The sequence below is a fragment of the Pipistrellus hanaki genome (genome assembly GCF_964339955.1).
Source record: "Pipistrellus hanaki genome assembly, chromosome: 17".
NCBI lineage: Eukaryota > Metazoa > Chordata > Mammalia > Chiroptera > Vespertilionidae > Pipistrellus > Pipistrellus hanaki.
The window spans coordinates 16,451,648-16,474,790 of record NC_140519.1 but is presented as its reverse complement, the minus strand read 5'-3'; the positions used below and the strand labels follow the sequence as shown (position 1 = coordinate 16,474,790).

At 43.5% G+C, this 23,143-nt stretch overlaps 1 protein-coding gene across 7 annotated transcripts in view; it reads right to left on the bottom strand.

Annotated features, from left to right (window-relative positions):
* Window positions 1-23,143, bottom strand: part of NCOA2 (nuclear receptor coactivator 2) — a 255,129-nt gene that overhangs the window by 75,440 nt on the left and 156,546 nt on the right. For all 7 annotated transcript variants that reach the window (XM_084864342.1, XM_084864345.1, XM_084864348.1 and 4 more), the window contains 2 exons: window positions 13,394-13,498; window positions 10,732-10,904 (listed from right to left, as the gene is read on the bottom strand). In XM_084864342.1, the coding sequence (XP_084720468.1) occupies window positions 10,732-10,904; window positions 13,394-13,479 (259 nt within the window). In that variant the 5' untranslated portion in view covers window positions 13,480-13,498. The remainder of the gene's footprint in view (window positions 1-10,731; window positions 10,905-13,393; window positions 13,499-23,143) is intronic.

Here is a 23,143-nt window from a genome sequence, read left to right as displayed (position 1 = left end):
GATTTGCTCCCAATGCATTTCCAGAAATCGGAGAGAACACCTTCACGAGGCCAGGACTGCTGTTTATCTGGAGGGTACGGTGCGCCCACAGGATGGACACACAACGATGGCACCTTCACTCCCACAGAAAACTCAGCTGCTTACACGAGGTTACCAAATGACTATTCTCAAGCCAGCTTGTTATCCAGTGTTCTGGCTAAATACCAAGAATTTTTTTTGACCCCAGACAGCAACTTTCTATTTTCTTGGGATCTTTTGTCATTTTTTTTTTTTTCTCCTGACATGGAAAGGCTGAGCTGTCTTGAAAGTGTGTATTAATTATCCTCTGACATTGGGATTTGCAAAAAACATTCTTCCCAGTAACTAAACCACGGTGTCTCAGTGAATCTTAAATTGGGCTTGTCCGTGTGCTTAACCCATTTACTCATGACAACTCCTTCCAAAGGGCAGGCAGAGCGAGAGTAACCCTGGCTTTGATCTGGATTTGAGTTCTCGAAGCCCTGAGACCCTGAAGGAGTCACTTAAACCTGAGGTTCCCTGTATAACATGGAGTTAATAACTACACCTGCCCGGCAGGGACGCACATGGATGAAATGAGAAGATACGGGTAAACGTGAGCACTGCATGTGTGACACGTGGTAACCCCAACGTGCATGAGTCAACCACAACTCATGTCCTCTGTTCCCTCCGTCACTCCTCTGGCTCATGGGAAAGGTGAGGGCTCTGATTCAGAGCAACGGCCGCACAGGTTTTCATATCCGGGAGGAACTTTTCCCACTGCTCAACGACCCTCGCATCTCTTCCTTCCATGGCTTACACTGAGCTAACTAGAAAAAGACAGTAAAAGGGACAATATTGGGAGAGATGCACCCGTAACTACAGCAGCCCTCTTAGAACGCACGGGTGTGGAGAACACGCGGGACCGGGGCGAGGCGCAGCTATGTGCTTCACGGCCCTCGACTGCAGTTTCGATAAGACTGAAGGTATTTACACCATCAAAATCTCTTCCGTGAATAACACGTTAAAACTACCCCGACGGACACCCCAGCAACTGTTATAAATCTTTATTTTGGTTTTGAGTGTTTTGCTTTTGGAATTTCTCTGGAGATCAACATTCTCTCTCACGATAAACAAAGGCTGGGTTAGAGACATGGCCACCACCCTCAGGGGCAGGTCGTGGACACGGGGAAGGAGGCCAGCTTCAGAACCACCGGCACGCTGGGTTGGAATTCTAGTTTGTTGGAATTCTGACTAGTTCGAGCCTTACTATTGTTTCTGCATATCAGTTTCCTTATCTAAGAAACAGACAACAGCATTGACTCTGAAGGAGTCTGGTGATCAGGGGCAATGCAGGGACCAAGCAAAGAATGAAGGAATCTTCCAGAAGGGAGGAGAGGGTAGCTGAAAATAGTGTGTCTGCATATATTTATGACATTCTTTTAGTATTGCTAAAAAAAAAAATCCCCACATAGTAGCCTTGGATACAAAGAATCCTGATTCTTAATACCAAAAATAATATCTATTTAAGTATTTTTGCATTTTCATAGTATAGTAACTAGGGGCCCAGCGCATGAATTTGTGCGCTTTGAAAGGAACTGTGGGCTGGGAGGCCGTGGTGGGTACAGGGGCAGGTCTTGGCCCATCCTCTGCACCCCCCACCTGGCCCCAGGTCCCCTCTGTGCCAGCAGCCCAGCTCCCGCCATCACTGCTCCCATGCGCTGAGTGTGCCTGCCATGCTCGATCCCACTGACGGTGCGGAGTGATTGGGGCCAGCGCTGTTGGCTGGTGCGAGCGGCGGCTACTGCCCCGATCGCCCCTCAGGAGCAGGGGGAGGTGGAGAAGCCCAGAGGGGTGATCAGGGCCGGCAGCCACAGCTCGCACCAGCTGATGGCACCAAGTGATCAGGGCCAGCCCTGGGCGCAGGCAGCAGTTACGAGCGGGGCCAGGGCCAGCGGCAGGTGTGAGCGCCAGGAAGGACCGCACTGCACAGGAGCAAAGAATTTTCAGTAACCACCAGAGGCTCACCCCAATGACAGCGACCGGCACCCCCGCTCCCCCATCCCACTGTGGCTGACACCTGCCATGTTCCATGATCTGCCGCCTGCTGCTGATGTTCACCATTTTCCACGCACACCCCCTGGTGGTCAGCACATGTCATAGTAACTGGTTGTTTGGTAGTTCTGCTGTTTGGTCTATTTGCATATTAGGATTTTATATAGATAGATGACTCCTCAAGAAATTAAAAACAGAACTAACACATGATCTAGTAATACCACTTCTGGGTATAGATTCCCTCCCCTCCAATGAAAGCAGGGACTTGAACAGATATATGTTCACAAATAACAGCATTATTCACAATAGCTAAAAGGTGCAAACAATCCAAGTGCCCACTGATAAATGGATAAACAAAATATGGCATATACATGTAATAAAATCCAGCCTTAAAAAGGATAAAAATGCAGATATATATATTACCTCATGGGTGAACTTTGAGAACATTATAGTAAGTGAAATAAGCCACTCATAGAAAGTAAATATTATATCATTCCACTACTCTAGATAACTAGAATAATGAAATCCATAGAATAGTGGTTACTATTGGGAAGGGTTGGGATGTGAAGAGGTGAATAATTATTATTTAATAGATCAGGAGTTTTTGTTTGGAATGATGAAAAAGTTATAGAGATGGATAGCAATGAATTCTATGCATATTTTACCACAAGAAAAAAGGTCAACTTAAAATCAATTCTCGGGGTAAGGTTAATTGGTATCTAGAGTCTTTAATTGAGAAGTATTATAAGTAGAACTGCAATTCTTGTATTTTGTCACATTCTTCACTGTCACATTCTTAGAAAACAGGATTCAATATCTGATATGCTGGAAAGAGCCCGTCTGGAGTAAAAGCTGAACTCACAGCTAAATAAGGCAGAAGGCCAAGTTTTACTAGACTTTACACTCATGGCAAAACACAAGCTGTTAAGGGGTCCCCATTTCTTAACAACAAAGCTGGGATGAAAATCACCACGGTCACTGCTTTCCTGGAATTATTACTTTAAAAACATCGGGGGTGACAGAAAAGATGAGAAGATTTAAAAAACTGGACCCTTACATTTATTATTATCAGAGATAAATGACTCAGTAATTAGGAAGAGGTGACCATTTTCTAAGTAGAAATGAACTAAAATATTTCAGAGTGAACAACACAGTAAGAAGCGGAGGAAAGAATTGGTAAACAACATACGTGAGTGCCTCCATTTACCCAGCCCTAAACTACAGACAAAGCGATAACCAGCATGACTACACTTCTTCCTTTCCTGCAGCCTGCACACAGACCTCTGATGTAGCTAAAGGTGTGAGGGAAAAAGACTGTTCTTTAGGGGAATGTGAGAAAGAGCTGAAATGAGGTCAACTATCTTAATGCCATTATGGTTTTCTCTTCTTTTTCTTACTGATTTCATATCTGCCTCAGGGGATCTTCTTGCTCAGCACTACCTCCTCTCCACACTCTTAGCTTAGGGTCATGTTTGATGCCCTAAAGCACATGTGTCAAACACAAGGCCCGCGGGCCAAATCCAGCCCGCCAGGCCTTGCAATGTGGCCCGCACCTCGCTGTCATCACTGCACTCCGCTGTCAGTTTATGACATTGTCAGTTTATGACTGTTCAGTAAACCATTCGGCCCGCAATTTAGGCTGGATTTTAGATTTTGGCCCCTTCTCTGATTGAGTTCGACACCCCTACCCTAAAGTATCAAACAATATCTGATACTAAGATATTTGACTATAGAAGGAATTCAGTGCTGCTATATGATGTTAGATACTCATTCTTTTTAAACTATCTCCTTGAAAAAGATGCTCTAAATAATCATCAGGGAAATGTAAATCAGAACCATAATGAGATATCACCTCATTAGGATGGCCACTATCAAAAAAACAGAAAGTAACAGTGTTGGTGAGGATGCGGAGAAACTGGCACCCTCGTGCAATGTTGGTGGAACTGTCAAAATGGTGCAGACACAGTACAGAAAATTAAAAATAGAAGTGGGTAATAATCCAGAATTACTGAAGACAAAATCACAGGGGTATTTCTATACCCACACTCACTGCGGCATTTTTCACAAGAGTCAAGCTGTAGAAACAGCCCTAATGTCCACTGATGAATGAATGGATAAATATAACGTGATATGTACATACAGCCTTTAAAAGAAAACCCTGTCATACGCTACAATGTAAACGAAACGTGAGGACATTATGCTAAGTTAAATAAGCCAATGCCAAAGGGACAGATACTGCATGGCTCCACTTACTAGTATGTGAGGAGTCTAAAGTAATCAAAGGGACAGAAACAGAAGGTAGAAGGAGATGGCCAGGGGAAACAGTGAGCTGTTCAGTGGGTATGGAGCTGCAGTCACGCAAAATGAAAAAGCTCTGGAGACCTGCTGTACAACAGCATGCATATCATTAATAATAAAAGAATGCAGACTGAAAAATTTATGTTAAGTGTCTTTTACCAAAATTAAGAAAACCTCCAGAAATCCAGCCTGGCTGGAGTGGCTCAGCTGGCTGAAGGTCATCCTGGGCACTGGTTCAATTCCTGGTCAGGACACACACCTGGGTTGTGGGTTCCTGGTCAGGCATGTACAGAAGGCAACTGATCAGCGTTCCTCTCTCTTCCTTCCCCTCGCTAATCATGTCCTCGGGTGAGGATGAAAAAATAAATGAAATAAAAGAGTTGCACGCATAATGATTTCTTACTGTACAATCACCGCAGCCTGAACTTTAACCCAGAGTGCACAAGAACAGTGACGGTTCCCTCGTGCTCCTTCTACCAGTACAGCAGGCTGGGAAGAGAGGCTGTTCTTACCCATTTGCTTAAAAAAAAAAGAAACAGAAAACAAAACCAAACAAGTGAAAAACAAAACCACAAAAAACTAAGAAAATTGTACTTTAAGCCTAAACCAAAAAGAGAACGACACCAGCAGTGAAATGCCAAACAGCGGCACTGTGTGCTTTGTACACACAGATCCATGCCTCGGACCGGGCTTCTGCAGAGCCCACAGACCATGGCAGAATACTTCAAACCAACTCGGCCAAAGATGTGACGAGTCTGATTTGATGGCACCTTCGCCAAATTCTAACATTGCTACGATACTGTGCTCACTGTCCCCTCTGACTCTGACCTGTCCTTTCAACCTCAAATCCAACCAGATGCTTCGCTACATGGTGTTTCCTCTACGGTCCTGTGCTTTGGTTCTGGTTCCTCTGCTCCCCGCCTGACAAGCATCCCCACCCCCTCATCCCATCCCATCCCGGCCCAGCCCCACTGGCCACTCTTTCACCTATTAAAACCTCGTTTACAGCAAGGCTTGCTTCTGTAATTCCATTTAATCCCACCGTCCCTTCCAGTTCCACAGCTGGTTGGTTGTTTACAAGTCTACTTCATCTCAAATGAAGGAAAGCTCCAAAAAAAGTAAAACAAAACCTAACAAAAAACTCATGTACTACTGACAGTCAGATTCCCCCTCAATGAATAACAATGACTTGCCTATAGTATTTACTCAATAAAATTTATTATTGAATGTTTGGGTGAAATCAATACAGGAAGTGAGTGTCAGAGTTAATTTCTTTCTTTAAAAAAATATATTTTATTGATTTTTCGCAGAGGAAGGGAGAAGGATAGAGAGTTAGAAACATCAATGAGAGAGAAACCTCAACCAGCTGCTTCCTGCACCAACACCCCCCCCCCCCCCCCCCCCGGGTATGTGCCCGCAACCAATGTACATGCCCCCATCCAGAATTGAATCCGGGACCCTTCAGTCCACAGACCGACGCTCTATCCACTGAGCCAAACAGGTTTTGGCAAGAGTTAATTTCTTTTTATAATAATACAAGGCAATCAAGGCAAAAAGGAATGCCTCTTTTCTAGAGCGCGGAAGGCAGTGTAAGTCTTGAAATTAGAGCTCATGTCATAAATTGTTAAAATCGTGAAGCATTAGGGTACATTAAATTATTCAAATCCTCTTCATCCGAAAGCTGTTAAACAAAATAACCTTTTCATATACTTAAGAAAAAATAATAAGGGGTCTGAGGAGAAAATAAGAGTAGGAATTCCACCCCTGCTCACTAATTTTAAGCATTTCATTAATAACATGAGCCACTGGTCCACATAAATAAGCATAGGAAAGTGATTTATATGCAGACCAGTGGAAAAACAGTTTATCTTCATTCAAAATTGCAATGTCAAGGGCAGAATGCCGACCACAGGTTATACTGTCAAACAAGGAAAGAAAGTTTGATTTATTTTTATGAAAACAGATAACAGCTTCAGATCTTCAATAGTAAGATAGGGCCAAATTCATTCCTGAGTTCGAGTAAATAAGAGTGAACTAAAAGTTGCCATGACTCTTGCCCTCTTTAGTTCTCCTTAAAGAAAAATTCTTGAACATGTCACGCAGATAACAGGGACAAGCAAGAGCCAACAAGGTCCACAAGAGAGCTGGAGAGGGTGCAGGTGCTTTACCTTTTCATATAAGTCAATGAATATGACAAAAGTGAAAGAATAAAAGTATAGGGTGAGGATATTATATGTATAAATGCAATTGTTTCTCAACTTGTGACTTTTTTGCTGCCTTGGATATAATTTTTGTGTGTGCATGTATTGGCTATGTAATGTTACAATGCTAATTATTAATACTTTCTCCACTACTTAAGTCTAGAATGACAGTCAGCAAAACAATAAGTCAAGCTTTGATTTGTATAGTTTATTGATTTTTAGATTTCCATGGTGTGAATACTCGGTATTGAATGCAGACTGGAAAAGATGTGTAGTAGCCACCACTACATAGCATTTCTCTCATGTAACTAGAGCCTTTACAGCACAGATAAGGGTAAAATGAAGTAGAATAATTAGGAAACGATGAGCTTTCTTTTTCTTTACGCTTGTTTTGTAATATAATTTAATTTTAAGTCTTTATAATTTTTATTATTGGTTGTTTATCAATTGGCTTATAGAATTCTTGAAATGTAACAATTGGCTCTCATTGGTTGATGTGAATTGACTCCACTAAAATCACTGGCCCTCACCCTCTTTAAAATACTTCTTTATTTTTTGATGCTATCCTTACTATTAGGGGAAATTCAAATATACGAAGTAATCTACAATCCCAATGTTCTCATACTGGCACTATAATCAAAATTTTATCATTAGAAAAATCAGAATGAGAAATGAGAATGACCTTTTATGTTGCTTAGTCCAACAAGGAATTTCTTCAGAGAAATACACGGAAGTGGGACTGCTGGGCCATGTGGTATTTTGATTTTTTTGAGGAATGTCCATGCTGCTTTCCATAGTGGCTGCATGAATTCACTATCCCACCAACAGTGCACAAGGGTCACCTTTTCTCCACTTCTTCCCCAACTTGTATTCTTTGTTGTCTTTTTGGTAATAGCCATTCTGACAGGTGTGAGGTGATATTTGTGGTTATGACTTACATTTCCCTGACGATTATTGACATTGAGCATCTTTTCATCTGTCCATTGGCCATGTGTATGTCTTTGAAGAAGTGTCTATTCAGGTGCTCTGACCAGTTTTTAATCAGGTAGTTTGAGTCAATTTTATTTTTTAAGAGCATAGGAATTTGCCACAGAAATTTCTATTTAACTTTTCTGATTAAAAGTGTGAAATTGGACATTGTAATCCAAAATAGATGATTGTATTTTTTTATACTACTTATTATTCTGTGAAACAAAAGCAATATTAGCCTTTTAATGAGGAAACAGGTTTTTCCACCATTTATGACTGCTGTTTGTAAGGTATATACTAGAAGCCTGAAGTTTTAAACACTTATCAGCATCATATCAAACGGGATGAAACATCATCCTTCAGTATCAAAAAGCTGCTGGAATGGTTCAGCACAGACTCTGGACCTGCCCTGCTCCTAACAAGGCCCGCCCGGAGTGAACGCTCTCCAGGGCTGGTGGCTACAAACACGAGTCTCCCTCATGCTTCACACAAGAGGACGCTCCTTTCCCGAAGAGCTGGTGGTTCCCCTCCCAGTCCCCATCCTTCAGGCCGTTAAACATATCCTTTCTTCCCTCCCTTTATTTCTAAAGCGGATGGCAACGTGAGGAGCAGCTGATGACAGAGTAGTCTTCAAGAGCTCGCCATGCCTGGCTGACCCGCTGCGCTGTGGACACGGGAAGGCTCCCTGAGGATGAGCCGGCATCCCGGCGGAATGCGAGCATTCTTTGGTGCAGCATCGCATGCAATCCGGTTTAACTTCTCTAGGACAACTAGGATTTCATTCAGGCCGATGCCTGTGGCTAAGATACAAATTAAGCTTGGACAATGTTGTCAGGATGATGGCTGGGTTTTATTTATCTAAGTAACGGGGGATCGGCTGGGTGGGCGGGCACACGGAGAGAAACAGAAGGGCGCGGGTCACACTTCTGTGCTGCTCTTGAACCCTAGTGGCTGTCAGCTGCTGAGAAGCACGCTGGCCCACGTGGTGGGGATGGGGGAGAGAAAGCCCAGACACCAAGAAAATTACTGTTTCAGATGTTCCTGGAAGGGAGGATGTTCATAACCCTGTGCTTCCACCTGAAGGAAGCACTGATCGTCTGAAGACCTTAGTGTAAGTGAAGAAAATGCCACCTTCCTGCTCCATATGGGAACGCTAGTTAGTTACTCAAGGCCTAATAACCGTTTACGGCGACAGGCACTTGCTGAGTGTGTTCACTCAGCTCGTAAATTTTTCGCTGTTGTGCTTGCTAAATTCTGGAGGAGGAAACTGAGTCTCAGGGAGAGAAAACACGTTGCCCGGGCTCAAACAGCTCGTGAGGGGCAGAACCAGGGCACAAACGTGGCTTCCGTCCTATCTGCTTCCAAAGTCCTGCCCTTTTTAAAGACAATTTACTAAACAGGCAGTCTTCTTAACAGTACCAGACCAGCTGAAAGCTTAAAAGTATGTTTGTTCTTTTCACTTGGTTTTTAAGTTCTGTTTCCCCTGTCAACGCACATTAGTTTTCAAATTAACAGGAACATTATTAGAAGAATAAGACATGACAGGGTGTTTATTGTTGCTGCTTCTTGGGTGGTTGTGGTGTGAGGCCATGATTAAACCCTCAGTGAAAGTATGGCTCAGGCCCAGCGTGACACATCCCAACGTGTTTGATGGTTTGAAGGGGGAATTACCAAGGTTTTGCAAAACTTTAAAACCTTGCGCAAGACCTTGATAGTAAAAAAAAAAAAAAAAAAAAAAAAAAAGTCAAAAAAAATCTATGTAACTGTTTTAAGTGCAAAATGCTACCTAACATGCAATGTTCACAAAATTTAATTATTCAAAATTTAAAAATTTGAAACAAGAAACTTAGTGGTTTCGCCGCTGCAATGGTATCAGCCACCAGAAATATGGCAACTGCAGAACACTGTGAAACCTTAACCAATTTTTTTCTCCTAAGAGCTTTAGGAATATTATTTTATCCATTTGCCGATACCAAAGAATGAAGACACAAACTGGAGATTAACTGAGTTTCTGGTAACTAGTGAATGCCATGGGGAAAAGGAGAGAAATGGAGACTGAGACAGGCACTGAGAGTGGAAACTCCTTGAATGGTCAATGTCATGACATAATCTTGACGGAAAAGCCTGGAAATAAAGACTGACTTTCAGGGCGGGCTTGCTATCAGAAACTGCATTGTGTATGGTATGTGTATATTTCTTAGGAATTCTTAGAAGACAGAATTACATTTGTAAAACTGCTTTATATAAAATTTAGCTTAATAGAACATGCATGAAAATGGAAAAGGCTCTGATGATAATATGTGAGTTGGTAGCTAGGATTTCATAATAGATCGGATCAGGCAGCTTCAGGCTCATATACCTCTACAGACAAAGACATCACTGTTCTAAAATCTGCCTCTTTTGAATATTACATAAAAGGTAGATGCTCTAAGAGGATGCATTCAGAAACAGATTATAGGAGATACTAATCTCCCTCGCCCCGGAGGGAAGCAGTGTGTGAATACTTCAAGAGCATATGTTGGCCCTGAGCAGAGGCACTGCTCGTACTTGCCAGAGACAGATTTTTCTTGGCACCACAAAGTCTAATGTGTTTTTTCAAATATGGTTTTCTTCAAGTTTTTCTGTAGGCAAAAAATATCAAAGAAGAGAGACAGAAAATGATCTCAGAAAAAAAAGAAAACCCCAGGAAGAGAGCTGTCATGTTCTGTGTTTCAACTTCACAAAAGAATTCCGTGTAGAGGCATGAGCCTTTCAAATCGCTTGTCACTCAGGATATGAAATTCTAATCTAGTGGTGCGGCCAGTCGGTCGGGGCGCAGACTTCATCAAATATGCTGACGAGCTGGAACAGGAGGCTCACTTCCTTGCCTCTGGTCTCCATCTTCACTGGCTCCTCTCTCGCAGAGTATGACGGTCATTGCCACGCAAGCCCCGGAAGTCCCAGATGGGCAGAGGCTGAGGGCGCCTCGCGGAGTTTACCAGGCGAAAGGTGATATCACCCCGCCGCACCTCAGGGAATCGGTGGATTTTATAGAAAGCCTATTTATACAGCACTGCAAGCGATTCTTGCATTCATCTCGCTCTGTGACATCATTTCCTCATCAATAATTGAAGCCGAAGAAATGGATTAAAGGGACTCGGGAAGGGACTTCTCACACATGGAACACCAGAAACCAACTCAACCCCCCAAAATATCAATTTGGTCCTCTTACCTTGCTCTTTGATCTGGCGGATTTGCTTCACAGTTTCTTTTAAGATTGCACATTTGTCAGGTTTGAAGTTAAAGTTGTCTATGTCGTTGAAATTTGCAAATATCAGCTCTGCAAGTTCTTCGATATATTTATTTTCCTGTTCACGATTGCGTTTCTCAGTGCTCCTCTTGGGGCTAAAAAAAAGAAACATGTTTTTATTATGATTTGAAGAAGAGCTATTTTGAACCAGATAAGCATGTCAAACAAGTTCTAATACAAAGACAGCCAACAGAAGTTACTTATGTAAACACAAAGGTACTTTGGGAGTAGGGGGTGAAACCTGAATTTGCTCTAAATGTTGCATGTTTAAAAAAAAAAATTTGTCCCAGTTTATAATTATATATTTACTTGTGCCATCATCTGTCCAATATGATTACTGTTTCCAACTGACAGGGATCACTGACAGGGATCAGACAATTTGCTCACCTAGTGCTTGATACCAAGCTTGGATATGAAATTTATTGCTGAGTAAGCAAAGGATTCATTTTATGTTTTAGAAAATGGAAGTTACGTCTAAAAATTTTGAAGTTTATGTAAGATCAATAAAAGGGAAGTTAACCTAGTTAAAATAAGAATAAATTTCAATGATTTTTGATAAAGCATAAAAAATTAAGATAAATAAATCTATATAATTTCACAGGCTTCTTCAAGATGTTAGCAATCAAACCAAACGGGCTTTTTAGATAATGCAAAAACCACAGGACCATTAGAAACAAAAGCAAAACTGACCAGGATGTTCATTAACTGTCCAAGCTGAATAACGTGCAAAATATATACAAACGATCCAAGTTCAACTGAAGTTTTGAAAAGTTAATGGAAGGGAGTGGGGGAAAAACTGGCAAGGTCCTCTCATTTGAATTTGATAAACAGCAAATTCAAGAGTTCCCTTTGATAATAACAGTGGGCCTTTTTCTTCTCAAGTACAGTAGAGGGCCCACTAAGAGACATTCGAACAATCCAATCTATAAGCAAAGCAAGTTGTTTAATGTAGCTGCGTATAGTACCGATTTGTACAATATTTTTAACAAATTGGTATTATATGTGTATAACAGCAATTTATAAAATCTTGCAGTTTGTAACAAACTTCCATATATTAGCTTCTAAATATTAGATTTATTTTCATCCACTAATAAACCTAAGGTGGAATATAATTTCCCCTTTTACAGTGGTTATACAATTTTTTCAAGATCACCCAGCAGAGCAAAGACCTGCATTTGGTTTTCCTAGGTCTCACGTGTATCCCTAGCTTCTAGCTGATTAGGTTCAGGGAAAGGGAGGGAGTGGCTAGAATCTGTGAAGAGCCAAGTTCCCCTTCTGGACCCCTGTGCCCACCCCTTCTTCCTCCATCTCTCCCTTCCCTCACTCCCCAAGACAAGAAGTAAATGACAAATGGGTGAAGGGGGAGCTCTGCTACAAAGATGGTAGTGCCAGGGAGAGAGCTGGATTCACTCCCCCCGTGCCCCCTCCCCTGATTGGAACCTGCAGAGAACGTCCCTCCACTGGAACATGCCAGTTTACCACACTGCCTCCTGGAGGAGGGCTCTGAGCACTGCAGGCGGTTTGACTGACAGACTGTGGTTAGCCAGGAAGTACTGGGGAATCTAGAGGCAACACACAGGAGCTGGGATGTGGACAGTGGTGACTTAGCAGGCTTATTTTGCTTGGCACCTACAAGGAGAGAAGGAAATATAAACACTTTGCTCTTTCTCCTTCTCTTCCTCTCTTAATGACGATCGCTATTCCTCTTCCCTACTGCTCCCCATCTCCTCATTTTACTGGCCATTTAATAAAAGCTGCTCTTTTAATTTAAATTTTCAAGTCACTGACATGATTTAAATATTCCTAACAGATTTTTTTTTTCATATCATCCCATTAACAGTGTCCACATTCTTTTTCACAATAACCTGTATTGTGTTCCAGGTTATAGATGTTTAAATAGTTTAAATACAAGCCTACAAAGCATTTAGGTCTTTCCTAAGCTTTTTATGATGATGAACAATGCTGTTATAAGAAAGCTCAAACATATATAATTTTGCACATGTAAAAGTATACTGTTGGAAAATTCCTAGAAGGGGAACACTGTTAGTTCAAAGAGGATATGCATTCATAACTTTAAAAAGGCTGTCCTCCATGGAGGCTATAACAGCTCATACAGCCACCCATAACGCAGGACATGGCACTTGCTGTCAAACTTTGTGCAGTGCTCACTGAAGAGCACAGTCTTTGTTACCAAATCAAAAGCAAGTGGACTTAACATTTCATGTCTTACTCATTAAAACAAACAAACCCAGTATAAAATTAACTGCAGATCTTTTTAGTTTGGGATCTTTCCTTTATGACAGTGTGATCAAACAGAAAAGAGTGTGAAAAACTCAAGATTATACAAAAAAAAGAGGTTTTAAGAATCAAGTGCTTAGGAGATATCAGAAGAATGTTGCTTTCCCCTTCTTAGAAAAAAATAATAAGATCTGTAACTGATTAGCATCTTCAAAATGTCAGCTAAATAATACATATTTGATTAACTTGTTACGGAGAAAAACCAATCACAGTGTCAAATCAGGTATAAAATCAGTGCTGCAATATCAAAGCAGCTGCATGTGACTTTTGTGGGCAATCCTCTCACCTGGGTCCGAGCTGGTCAGGACATTCCTTGCGCTTTCTTGTCTCTGCCCTGGACGGGTCAGAGGTGTTTTCTCCCATCCCACTCATCTTGAACACATATCAGCAGCTAAAACAGAAAACAAGGGGGAAAGTGAAAAGAGCTGAGGATCACGTGTATGACCAACTTACCAATAATGAAAAAACATCACTCCCATCAGAAATCTGACAACGGTTTTGACTGATGTGCTCGTATAACTTTTTAAAATCTTGTTAAAAGGGTTAAGCACGCATAAAGGTTCCGAGCCATAAAAACAAACAAGCCTGCCTCCCCGGGCCCATACCTTCCGCCAGGCCCTGTGTTGCGTCAGCACCACTGAACCACACTGCCGGCCCCGGCTCTGGGCCAGCCCCTGGTGTCGGGAGCTCTGGCCCATGTGAAACCACAGGTGTTGTAAGGGGCTCCTCCCAGGCTCTGGGCGGGGTTGGCCCATGTGCAGTCTGAGCTGCAATCCTCACCCAGGACAGGCAGCGGAATGCTTCCAATCCCACCAGGGAGAGCGGACACCTCTCTCCTGGGCCCACACAGGCCTCCCTAAGCATCATCCTCCCTCCCTGCTCCCCCCTCAGTGCTCCCCCACCTGAGCACACCTCCCAGCCAGTTTCCTGTCCCATCCCTGACTCCCTCCCCGGCCTTCCGGCCCCCTGTGGGTTGTTGCTGCGATCACCCAAGGTTTAAGATGTACTAAAAATCAGGTGACAGTACTGACCCTAAAGGAGGAGAATTACTGCTCCGGCTGGCTGAATACCTTCCCGTAAGAAAATAGAAGGGTATATAATAAGAGAAACGGTGTGTTCATCATTAGTAGAACCCAAATAATGTTTAAATATGCAAATCCAACAGCAACAGAGGCCGAGTTCTCAACAAACCGACAAAGGGACGGACAAAGATTTTGAGGACATAGACAGTGTTACTCAAGGTGCTCAATAACTGCTAACCGCCCCTCCCCAACAAACACACACACACACACACACACGCACACAGATAAACAGCAGCCCACGGGGTTTTAGCCAGCATGTAAAAGTATTTCCTAGAGTCCAATTTCACGCTAGCTCCTCTGCCTTCTGTCCCCAGCCTCCTGATGTCACCTCGGCCCTCCTTTTCTTTCTGTGGCGGCTTCTCTTCCTTTCCAGATGGGAGAAGTTGGAGGGAAGGGCAAGTCGGCAGGAGGTCGAGAATGTGGGGAAGAGGAAGGCGGGCTGCGAGAACACCACCCGAGAGTGACCACCACATCGCTGTCACCTACCGGTCACCCGGCCCGGCTCTCCCCTCCGCGGGGCCTGGGATGCTCAGTCTCGGCACAGCCAGCCCTTCCGGACTCAGCTCCCAGCCCAGGCGGCGGCGGGGTAATGCGTTTAGGAGTCACGTGAAGTGGGACGAAGAAACACTGTAGCGGCAGAGGCCCGCGCCAATGGCACATTGTGTTCACCGGGCCGCACAGGAGGGGACAGATCTGAGGGCCACGGCCCGGCTTCCTGCTGCCGGGAGCAGTGTAACAAGCCCCAAGGTCCCGTGCTGGCGTCAGAATTTTGGGCTGATAATGAGCACAGTCTGTGTTTGGTTACTGTTCATGTAGCATCCACTCTGTCCCAAGAAATTTACAGAGAGACCTTAGTCATCAAAACCGGACCAGGAGCGGCTGCAGAGCTGAGAAGCAAATGGCCAGCATCCACGCCCAAGCTGCACCTCGTGGTGGGACCTTAAGAAGTCGCCTCTCATGCCTTGATGATCCCTTCTGTGAAATGGGGTCATCAGCAGCATCTCCAACACAGGCTGGGGAGTGGATTAGCGAGAACTGGGACGGACACCCAGGCCCACCCACTCCTGCTAAGGGTCTCCCATCAAATAAGCCCTTCTTCCTCTAACCTCGCAGCCACAGGTCAGGCAGGAGGCAGCATGCCCTCCCCTCACACCACGCACTCCCTGAGCCTGGGTCCGCCACGCGGGGCGTGTGAGAAGCCCGGGACGATGGCTGCTCTCAGGAAAAAAACCGGTGCGGGGAGATAAACAAGTAAGAGGGGAGGGTGTCACACAACTGCATGCACTCCTCTGACTGTGCCGGTCGCACAGGGGAGAGGAGCACCTCGACAGCAGGGATGGAGGAGCCTGAGGAAGCGCAGGAGCTACACGGAGGCAGGGGAGCCTGCAGGCCAAACTGAAACCTGGACGCCAACCTCTCCAGGCGATGCCCGGCGCTCTGCATTTTTCCTGTATTTCTCTCGGAACCACAATTCCCAGTGTTCCAATCATGACCATGCAGCAAAAACATTACTCATCCAATCTAAGAAAGCGTCCACCTCCACCACCACCACCACCACCACCACCAGGACAGTCCCAAGGCCTTTCTCTCCCGGAAGCAGCCTTCTATACATCCTAACATTTCAAGTAAATTTTTACCATGAAGATAAATTTCAAGTAAATTTTTACCATGAAACCCTCAATTTATAACACAATGCCCCATATTGTAGGTGTCTATGATAAGTTTGGTGTTTTTTTTTTTTTTTTTTTTTTAAATATATTTTATTGATTTTTCACAGAGAGGAAGAGAGAGGGATAGAGAGTTAGAAACATCGATGAGAGAGAATCATCGATCAGCTGCCTCTTGCACACCCCCTACTGGGAATGCGCCCGCAACCAAGGTACATGCCCTTGACCGGAATCGAACCCGGGCCCTTTCAGGCCGCAGGCCGACGCTCTATCCACTGAGCCAAACCGGTCCCGGCCTGTGATAAGTTTGTTGATGTATATTAAGAAGTACAGTTCTATCAGAAAGTTTCTCAACAGACAATTACAATGTGACCACTTTACTTAAGTTTATGTACACACTTTGGGATTCAGCACCAGCATCGTCTACCTTTAAGCTCCCCCATGACAGACACAGATCACTGTACCTTTGTGTGAAGGGACAGCACTGATGTATTCAACAAGGGACTAGGAGAAGTGAGTGAAGCGAAGAGCGAATGTTTTCTGGCTTATGTATTTTAAAGCCATTTTAGCCGACTGTTTATATTTTACTTGAAGGCTGGCTCGCAACCCACTGTCGTTGTAGTTTTAAAACATCATTAGTTTCCTTTCGAAGAGCCAAGTTTTTTCCTCTTCTTGTGCGATGGTACCTTGAAGACATTCTCTTAAACACCAACCCTTTCCGCTTTATGAACATGCTTATTTTTCTGTGCCTGCTCCATATGCCCCCTTTCTGAGCGATGGTCCTGGGCTGTGTGTGCCCAGTACAAGCTGCCAACCAGCCTTTAAACCACCAGAAGGAAAAGCAGACAGGGGGCAATCTGTAGTGACTGGCCACGACAGGTGACGCACCCTGCCTGCCACGAACATCAGGCTGGGGATGCCCCTGAATCACGGCCCCTCAGCCAGGGTGACTCCCCCCTCCCACACACACAGATCCCCAGGAGGCATGAAAAGGAAAGGGAGTGGGTTTGGGGCTGAGCAGGGAGGAGAGGAGGGAGAGCAAAGAGCTGACAGGTGGTGGCCGGCCCTCACGCTGCCTCTTGCCGGCCACAGGGCCAGAAGTGGATGTGATCCTGGAGCAGAATTTATGCCTGCTCTTCGGTGGATGAACCAAATAAATACCAGTTAGCCTCCCTAATGAGGCGTGCAAATAGAACTTCACGCCCTACGTGAGCTCAGCTGCCAGCAATGCTAGTATGTCACACCAGAAGGTGTGGCTGGGGGCTTAGGTGAGTTAATTTCCGCCCACTGCAGTGACACCAATAAAAAGCATAGAGAGCGAGCGAGCAATAGATTACATAGTTAGGTAGGCCTATGACTTCCAGTGTGCACGTACACACGGAAAAATCGTCTAAAAGAAAAGAAACTTGTGTGGATGGGTGAGTTTTAAGGCAAGCAAAGTGAAATAATCCCCAACGAAAAGGTAGGAGAGAAAAAGCACTGAAGGGCAGCCCTGAAGCTTAGGAATTTCACTCTGTAAGCAGGCCTACACGAAGAGTTCCTTCACGTTTCTGCAAGTTTTCAGCATTCACAGGAAATTAAAATTCCTGAGCGTTTCGCTCTCAATGCTGAAACTGTTCAACACAAATCAGAAACACTGAGAACGACACAAGCCAGCGCTTGGGCCGCAGCGGATGGTAATTACAGCCACAGAAGCGTTTCTCCCAGATGCGGGGGTTGTGGAAGGACAAGACGGGAAGAGAAGTTCCGATCTGTCCCTTCTTGCTCTCCACAACGTGACGGCCGCCGTCCTGCTCCTGGGTCAGCGCCTCCCGGCCGCCCTCGGAGAGCAGCGCGGAGAGAGCAGACCTTCGAGTTTCTGCCCGAGATTAACGGTTTTTTTTTAAAGTAACAATATTCTGGGAGGGGTGAACGATGCCAGTTAAATCCTTACCATGTTGACAGGAAAGGAAAGGAAAATGCTAACCCTCAACACGTTGAAACTAAAAAGCACTCCTCCCGCATGGAACTCATCACGGTAACTTCTAAGCTAAGGAAGCTGTCGCCCACAACACCGCCTCCTACCATTAAATCTGGTTAATCCCGCAGAATTGATGTAAACGATAATGTGCATATTATCTCTTATCAGAGCTGGCCATCTTCCACGCGAGGCCTATAAAACGGACAGATTTATCGGGCGCTGAACAAATTCAGTAAAAGAATAAATAAGGGCAATGCTGTTGCTGAAATGCAAACATAATAAGTGGTCAAACACCAGATCTCTATTGCTGGTTCCAAGAAATATTTTCGCAAAGGCGCTCCCCGAAATTGCTCGTTTGGAGATGAAATTTATAAAGGACTGACGTGCAAAGAGCTGTTGACACAACTTCTCCCATCAACACCCGGCGGAGGGGGAGCCGCCGCCTGAGAAGCCAGCCAGTTCTTCTGAGCGGCGTCCGCAGCTCCCGAGGCCTCCGGCTGTCCCTGGCCCCTCTGCACAAGAGACGCGCATGGCATCGTACTGTCACCGTAGTCTGATCCTTCACAAACTTTGGAAGATGAAGAAACGCTCAAGCAACAGCGAACGTGTACAGAAAGCCTCGCTTACACACCTTTCCATTTCTATTCCGTTAAATCATTAGGAAGAGATACTCTTTCAGAGCCCTCCGTCCTCAGAGGCACGCAGCTAAAGATGCAGTCACTGCCCTGGCTGGTGTGGCTCAGTGGACAGAGCATCAGCCTGCGGACTGAAGGGTCCCGTGTTCGATTCCAGTCAAGGGCACAGGCCCGGGCTGCGGGCTCGATCCCCAGTGGGGGGCGTGCAGGAGGCAGCCGATCAATAATTCTCACTCATCCTTGATGTTTCTATCTTTCTATCCCTTCCTCTCTGAGGTCAATAAAAATAAACTAAAAATGAAAAAAGGTGCCGTCACTATTTCTCTGTCAGGAGTGCATTCTGCACTCGAAACAGTTTCTCCCTCAAAGCACACTGTGCTGCGGAAGGGATCTCTCTCTGTTACAAAAGCAACATTTCTGGGCCAGACCCTGATAAGAGGGGAAAGCACAGTGCTATCTAATGCTCAAATATACAAAATGTGCTTTTTGGATTAGATGCCTGAGAAAGGTAGCCAACAGTGGGCCAGCCTTGAAAGCCAGTCACACGACACAGAAGTGGAGACATCAAACCAGCAGAGGGAAATGCATCTTTCCAAACACTGTCAACTGGGCAAAATCACCCAAAGGGGACATTATCTTGGCAAGACCCCAGCTTTTGGTAAAAGTTAAATATCCTCTGTAGCAAATATGCATATTATGCAAGAATATATTGTTGATTTCTACAGACAGGCAAACCAAGAAGAACCACGTGCAAGCACAGCAGAAGTAGACCTAGGCCCACGAGGACTTATCAATTCAGAGACAAGAGCACACAGGAAAATCAAACACTTTCTTCCCACTGGCAAAACAAGGGATGCCTTTCCAAGTCATAGGAGATGCTATGCAATATTTCCAAAATAAATCTCAGCTACAAAAATAGTATATTATTCCCCTCAAGTATTATTACTTTCTATTAGATCATAAAAACACTTTAAAAAATATATATATTATTGATTTTTTTCATAGAGAGGAAGGGAGAGGGATAGAAAGCCAGAAATATCAATGAGAGAGAAACATCGATCAGCTGCCTCCTCCTGCACACCCCCTACTGGGAATGTGCCCACAACCAAGGTACATGCCCTTGACCGGAATCGAACCCGGGACCCTTCAGTCCGCAGGCTGACGCTCTATCCACTGAGCCAAACCGGTTTCGGCCATAAGAACACTTTTAACTTCATGCTTACCAAACACTAGATTGCTTCCAACACAATAACATTCTAACTTACCTTACATATTACAGTCCGTATTTACAGATTCAGACTCAGAAAACCACACATTGATTCAGTGACAGTAGTTGCAAAGTTTTAAAAGACTTGCTTCAAGTAAATCAAGAATAAAGGCATTTTATTGGCAAACATTGTCAGTTTAATTTCACAACTTTTGAGCTACTTACTGTAGACTTTACTTTTTGAAAATTAGCTGCAATAAGCCAAACACATACTACTATTACTAGAATGTGGTTTTTCAGTAATACCTCACTAACAGTTTATAGGCGGAGAGGAGATTAAAGAAAATGACATATCCTACAGCTACCACCCCCACGCTGTTCTGAGCAAAATAGTCCAGCGCTACCTTCTCTTAGGCTCTTTCTTACCCCCCAGAACAATAATAACAGTGTATAAACAAATGTTTAAGCTAAAGATTCCTTCCTTTCCAATATGTGCCGCTCTCAGATTTACTTTTGTATAATGGCCTTAAAGTGGTGTGTTAGACGGTGACTTGAAGACACAGTCCATTTTCTGACTGAAAGCCAATAATGCTCATGAATTTTTTAGTTGGAAGACACTTCGAGATGCCACCGGGAAGACTGTAATAAACACATTAGGCTGCAAATGGGCGGCAGCCGCTCTGGAACACACGCTGCAATAATCAAATCAATGCTGAATTCATGCGCGCTGGCTACACAAATATTTTGCTGTGACAATTCCATCATCTGCATCTCTCCTACAGAAGGAAAAACCCTCTCGCTTTCTCTTAGGAAATTTCAGAGCAGAATCTGCATGTGGTGGAGAGTTGATGTACACGGTCACTACCAACAGGGGGTGTGTGGTCTGACGCTGGGGGACAGGGCAGTGTCCACGTTCCCAGTTCTCCCAGGCCCGCTCCTGACACAGCCGCTCACCGGGCCGGTTATAACCCGGCGACGTCAGCAGGGCTAATGTGGCCAGGAATAGCAGGCCGGGTTTTTAATAGGCCTCAAATGAGAAAACATCCCGGGAAGAAGCTGCATTCCTTGCATAATGTAAGCCTTTCCCTCCCTGTCAAGTCAAGCCGGTGTACTTAGTCCCCATTAATATTCAGAAAACCAGTTCTCACTGCCAGCCTAGGATCCTGGAAGAAGTCGTCAAACTAAGAACGACAATGTGGTGCTTGTGTTTGACATTTTTGCATTCAAAACTTGTCCAGATTAAAATTCAATTATCTTTCCGTTATTGTGAAACCCAATTTTAAACTTATTTATGAGATTAAGGAAACCTTTCTAATCTACGAGGAAAATTCACTGAAATGGCAAAGGCAAGACAGTCTGTATCTGCATAAAAGTATTTTTATTATTTCAGTTGTAAAACGTTTTTAAATAAATAAATGAATGTTCTCTCCCATATGACACTGCCTGCCTTTTTTTTTTTTTTTTTTTTTTTGCTAACATTTATTGGGTACTTATTACACACCCCTTGCAGGTTATCTAACCTCTCTGACCTATTTCCATAAGTAAATTGCCCAAGCCACACATATTAAAAATAAAAAAGACAGCCAGGAGTCAAATTCAGGTGCAATGATAATAACTATCATTTATTAAGTGCTAACCATTTTGGCAGGCGTTCTCTACGCACTTTATAAATATGAGCTCCTGTAATTCCTGTTAACAACCTATGATTCTCACCATTTTACAGAGGAGGAAACTGAGGTACAGGAGAGAGAAAGTAACTTGACCAAGACCACACAAGAAGTTTTAGCGCTCACAAGAGAATCCCAATCAGTCCCTCAATTCTTAACCAATGTGACACAAGTACTGAGGAGCCTATACCTTTAAAAAATTATTGTTTTAATATAGCTGACATACAAGATTATATTAATTTCAGGTGTCTAAAGATCACTAAGTCCAGAGATCACCAAGCAAAATATAGTCACAATATTATTAATTCCCCTTCAGAGCTTACTATGCTTCAACATGTTCATTGAAGAGAAAAACATAAACTTAAGTATATTATATAAAGCAGTTAATTTTAATTTTATAAACAATCAATGTTAATTCAAAAGTATGTTTCTTTTTGTTAAAAATATGGTGATATCGATGTAAAACATAAAACACTTCTCTCTGTAACAAGCGTACGTACTTTAGAACCATTCATCTGCCAGTAAACATGGCACCAGGCACGGAGGGAAAGCCGTGAACAGAGACAGAGGTCCCTGGCCTGAAGCCATGTTCTAGTGCAGAGAGAAAATCATGCCTCGGCTCATCAACAACTATTTTCTGATGAGAAATGAAGTATTATTATTATCGAATTACTATGAAGTTATTGAAATAACAAAACCAGCTAGAAATTATCTCAAGTGCACCAAGAATGTTGAATTTTATTCAAAATAGTAAAAGCTTCTTTTCCTATAGAATCAGAAGTAGTAATTTGTTAAGTTCAAATAGTCATTTATCAAGAAAAATTATAGAAAATGATACCTATTACTTTAATCCTTCCATTTGAACTTTAAACAAAAATATACATGAGTATCAGTCTCCAGTGGAATCTTTCTTTTGCATAAATGTTATCCATTGAGGCTTTGTCTACTATTGCCAATTTTAATTAAAACAGAGCTAGAACTTATAGACACTTAATTCTTATCAGAGTTTATGAGGTATCGAATTTTACTATTTTTCCTCCAATCTTAGATAGATGTGCTGCATATACCTATTTGATAGCAATTTTCATCCATTTGCCTGAGTTTTTCAAAGCATTCATCTTAGCTTTTATAGAAACATATCTTTTCAAACTCATACTTAATCAGTTATATAATATTCAATTAAATGATGACATTACAATAACAAGTATAACTGGCATAAACCAGTATGAACAAGAAGCTGGCTCTTGGTAAACATGCAATGCCACTGTGGGGGCAGATGGGTGAGGCGCTCTGAGTTGCCCATCAGCCCGGGGCACTGGTGAACAGCATCAGTCCTGTGATTGACAGATGGTTAACCTGTGACTGAGGGGATGGAGGGGGGGAGAGGAGAAAGAGAGGGAGAGGTCCGAGCAGGTGGTTATTCCAGCCTATCAGTCCCAATGGAGGTTGATAAGAAATTCCACATTTACATAAAGCTAACCTGAAGGCAGGTCATTCCACCATTCAGCAAGTATGAAATATCTATTAGGTGCCATGCATGGTTCTAGGTGTTCAGGGAGATAGCAGTGAACAAAACAAATGAAGTCTTTTGTCTCTTACATTCTTAAGAGGAAGGAGGGAAAGGAGAGATAGTAAAACAAACATTTACTATATCGATAGAGGTTGAGTGCTATAAAGAAGAGTAAGGTAGGGTTAGGATAGAGTACAAGGTAGATGGGGTTCAGGGGTGCTATTTTAAATAGGTGATCAGGAAATTCTTGATAGAGTGACATCTGAGCAGAGACTTTCTAACAGAACTCTCAGAATAATTTTCTTTAT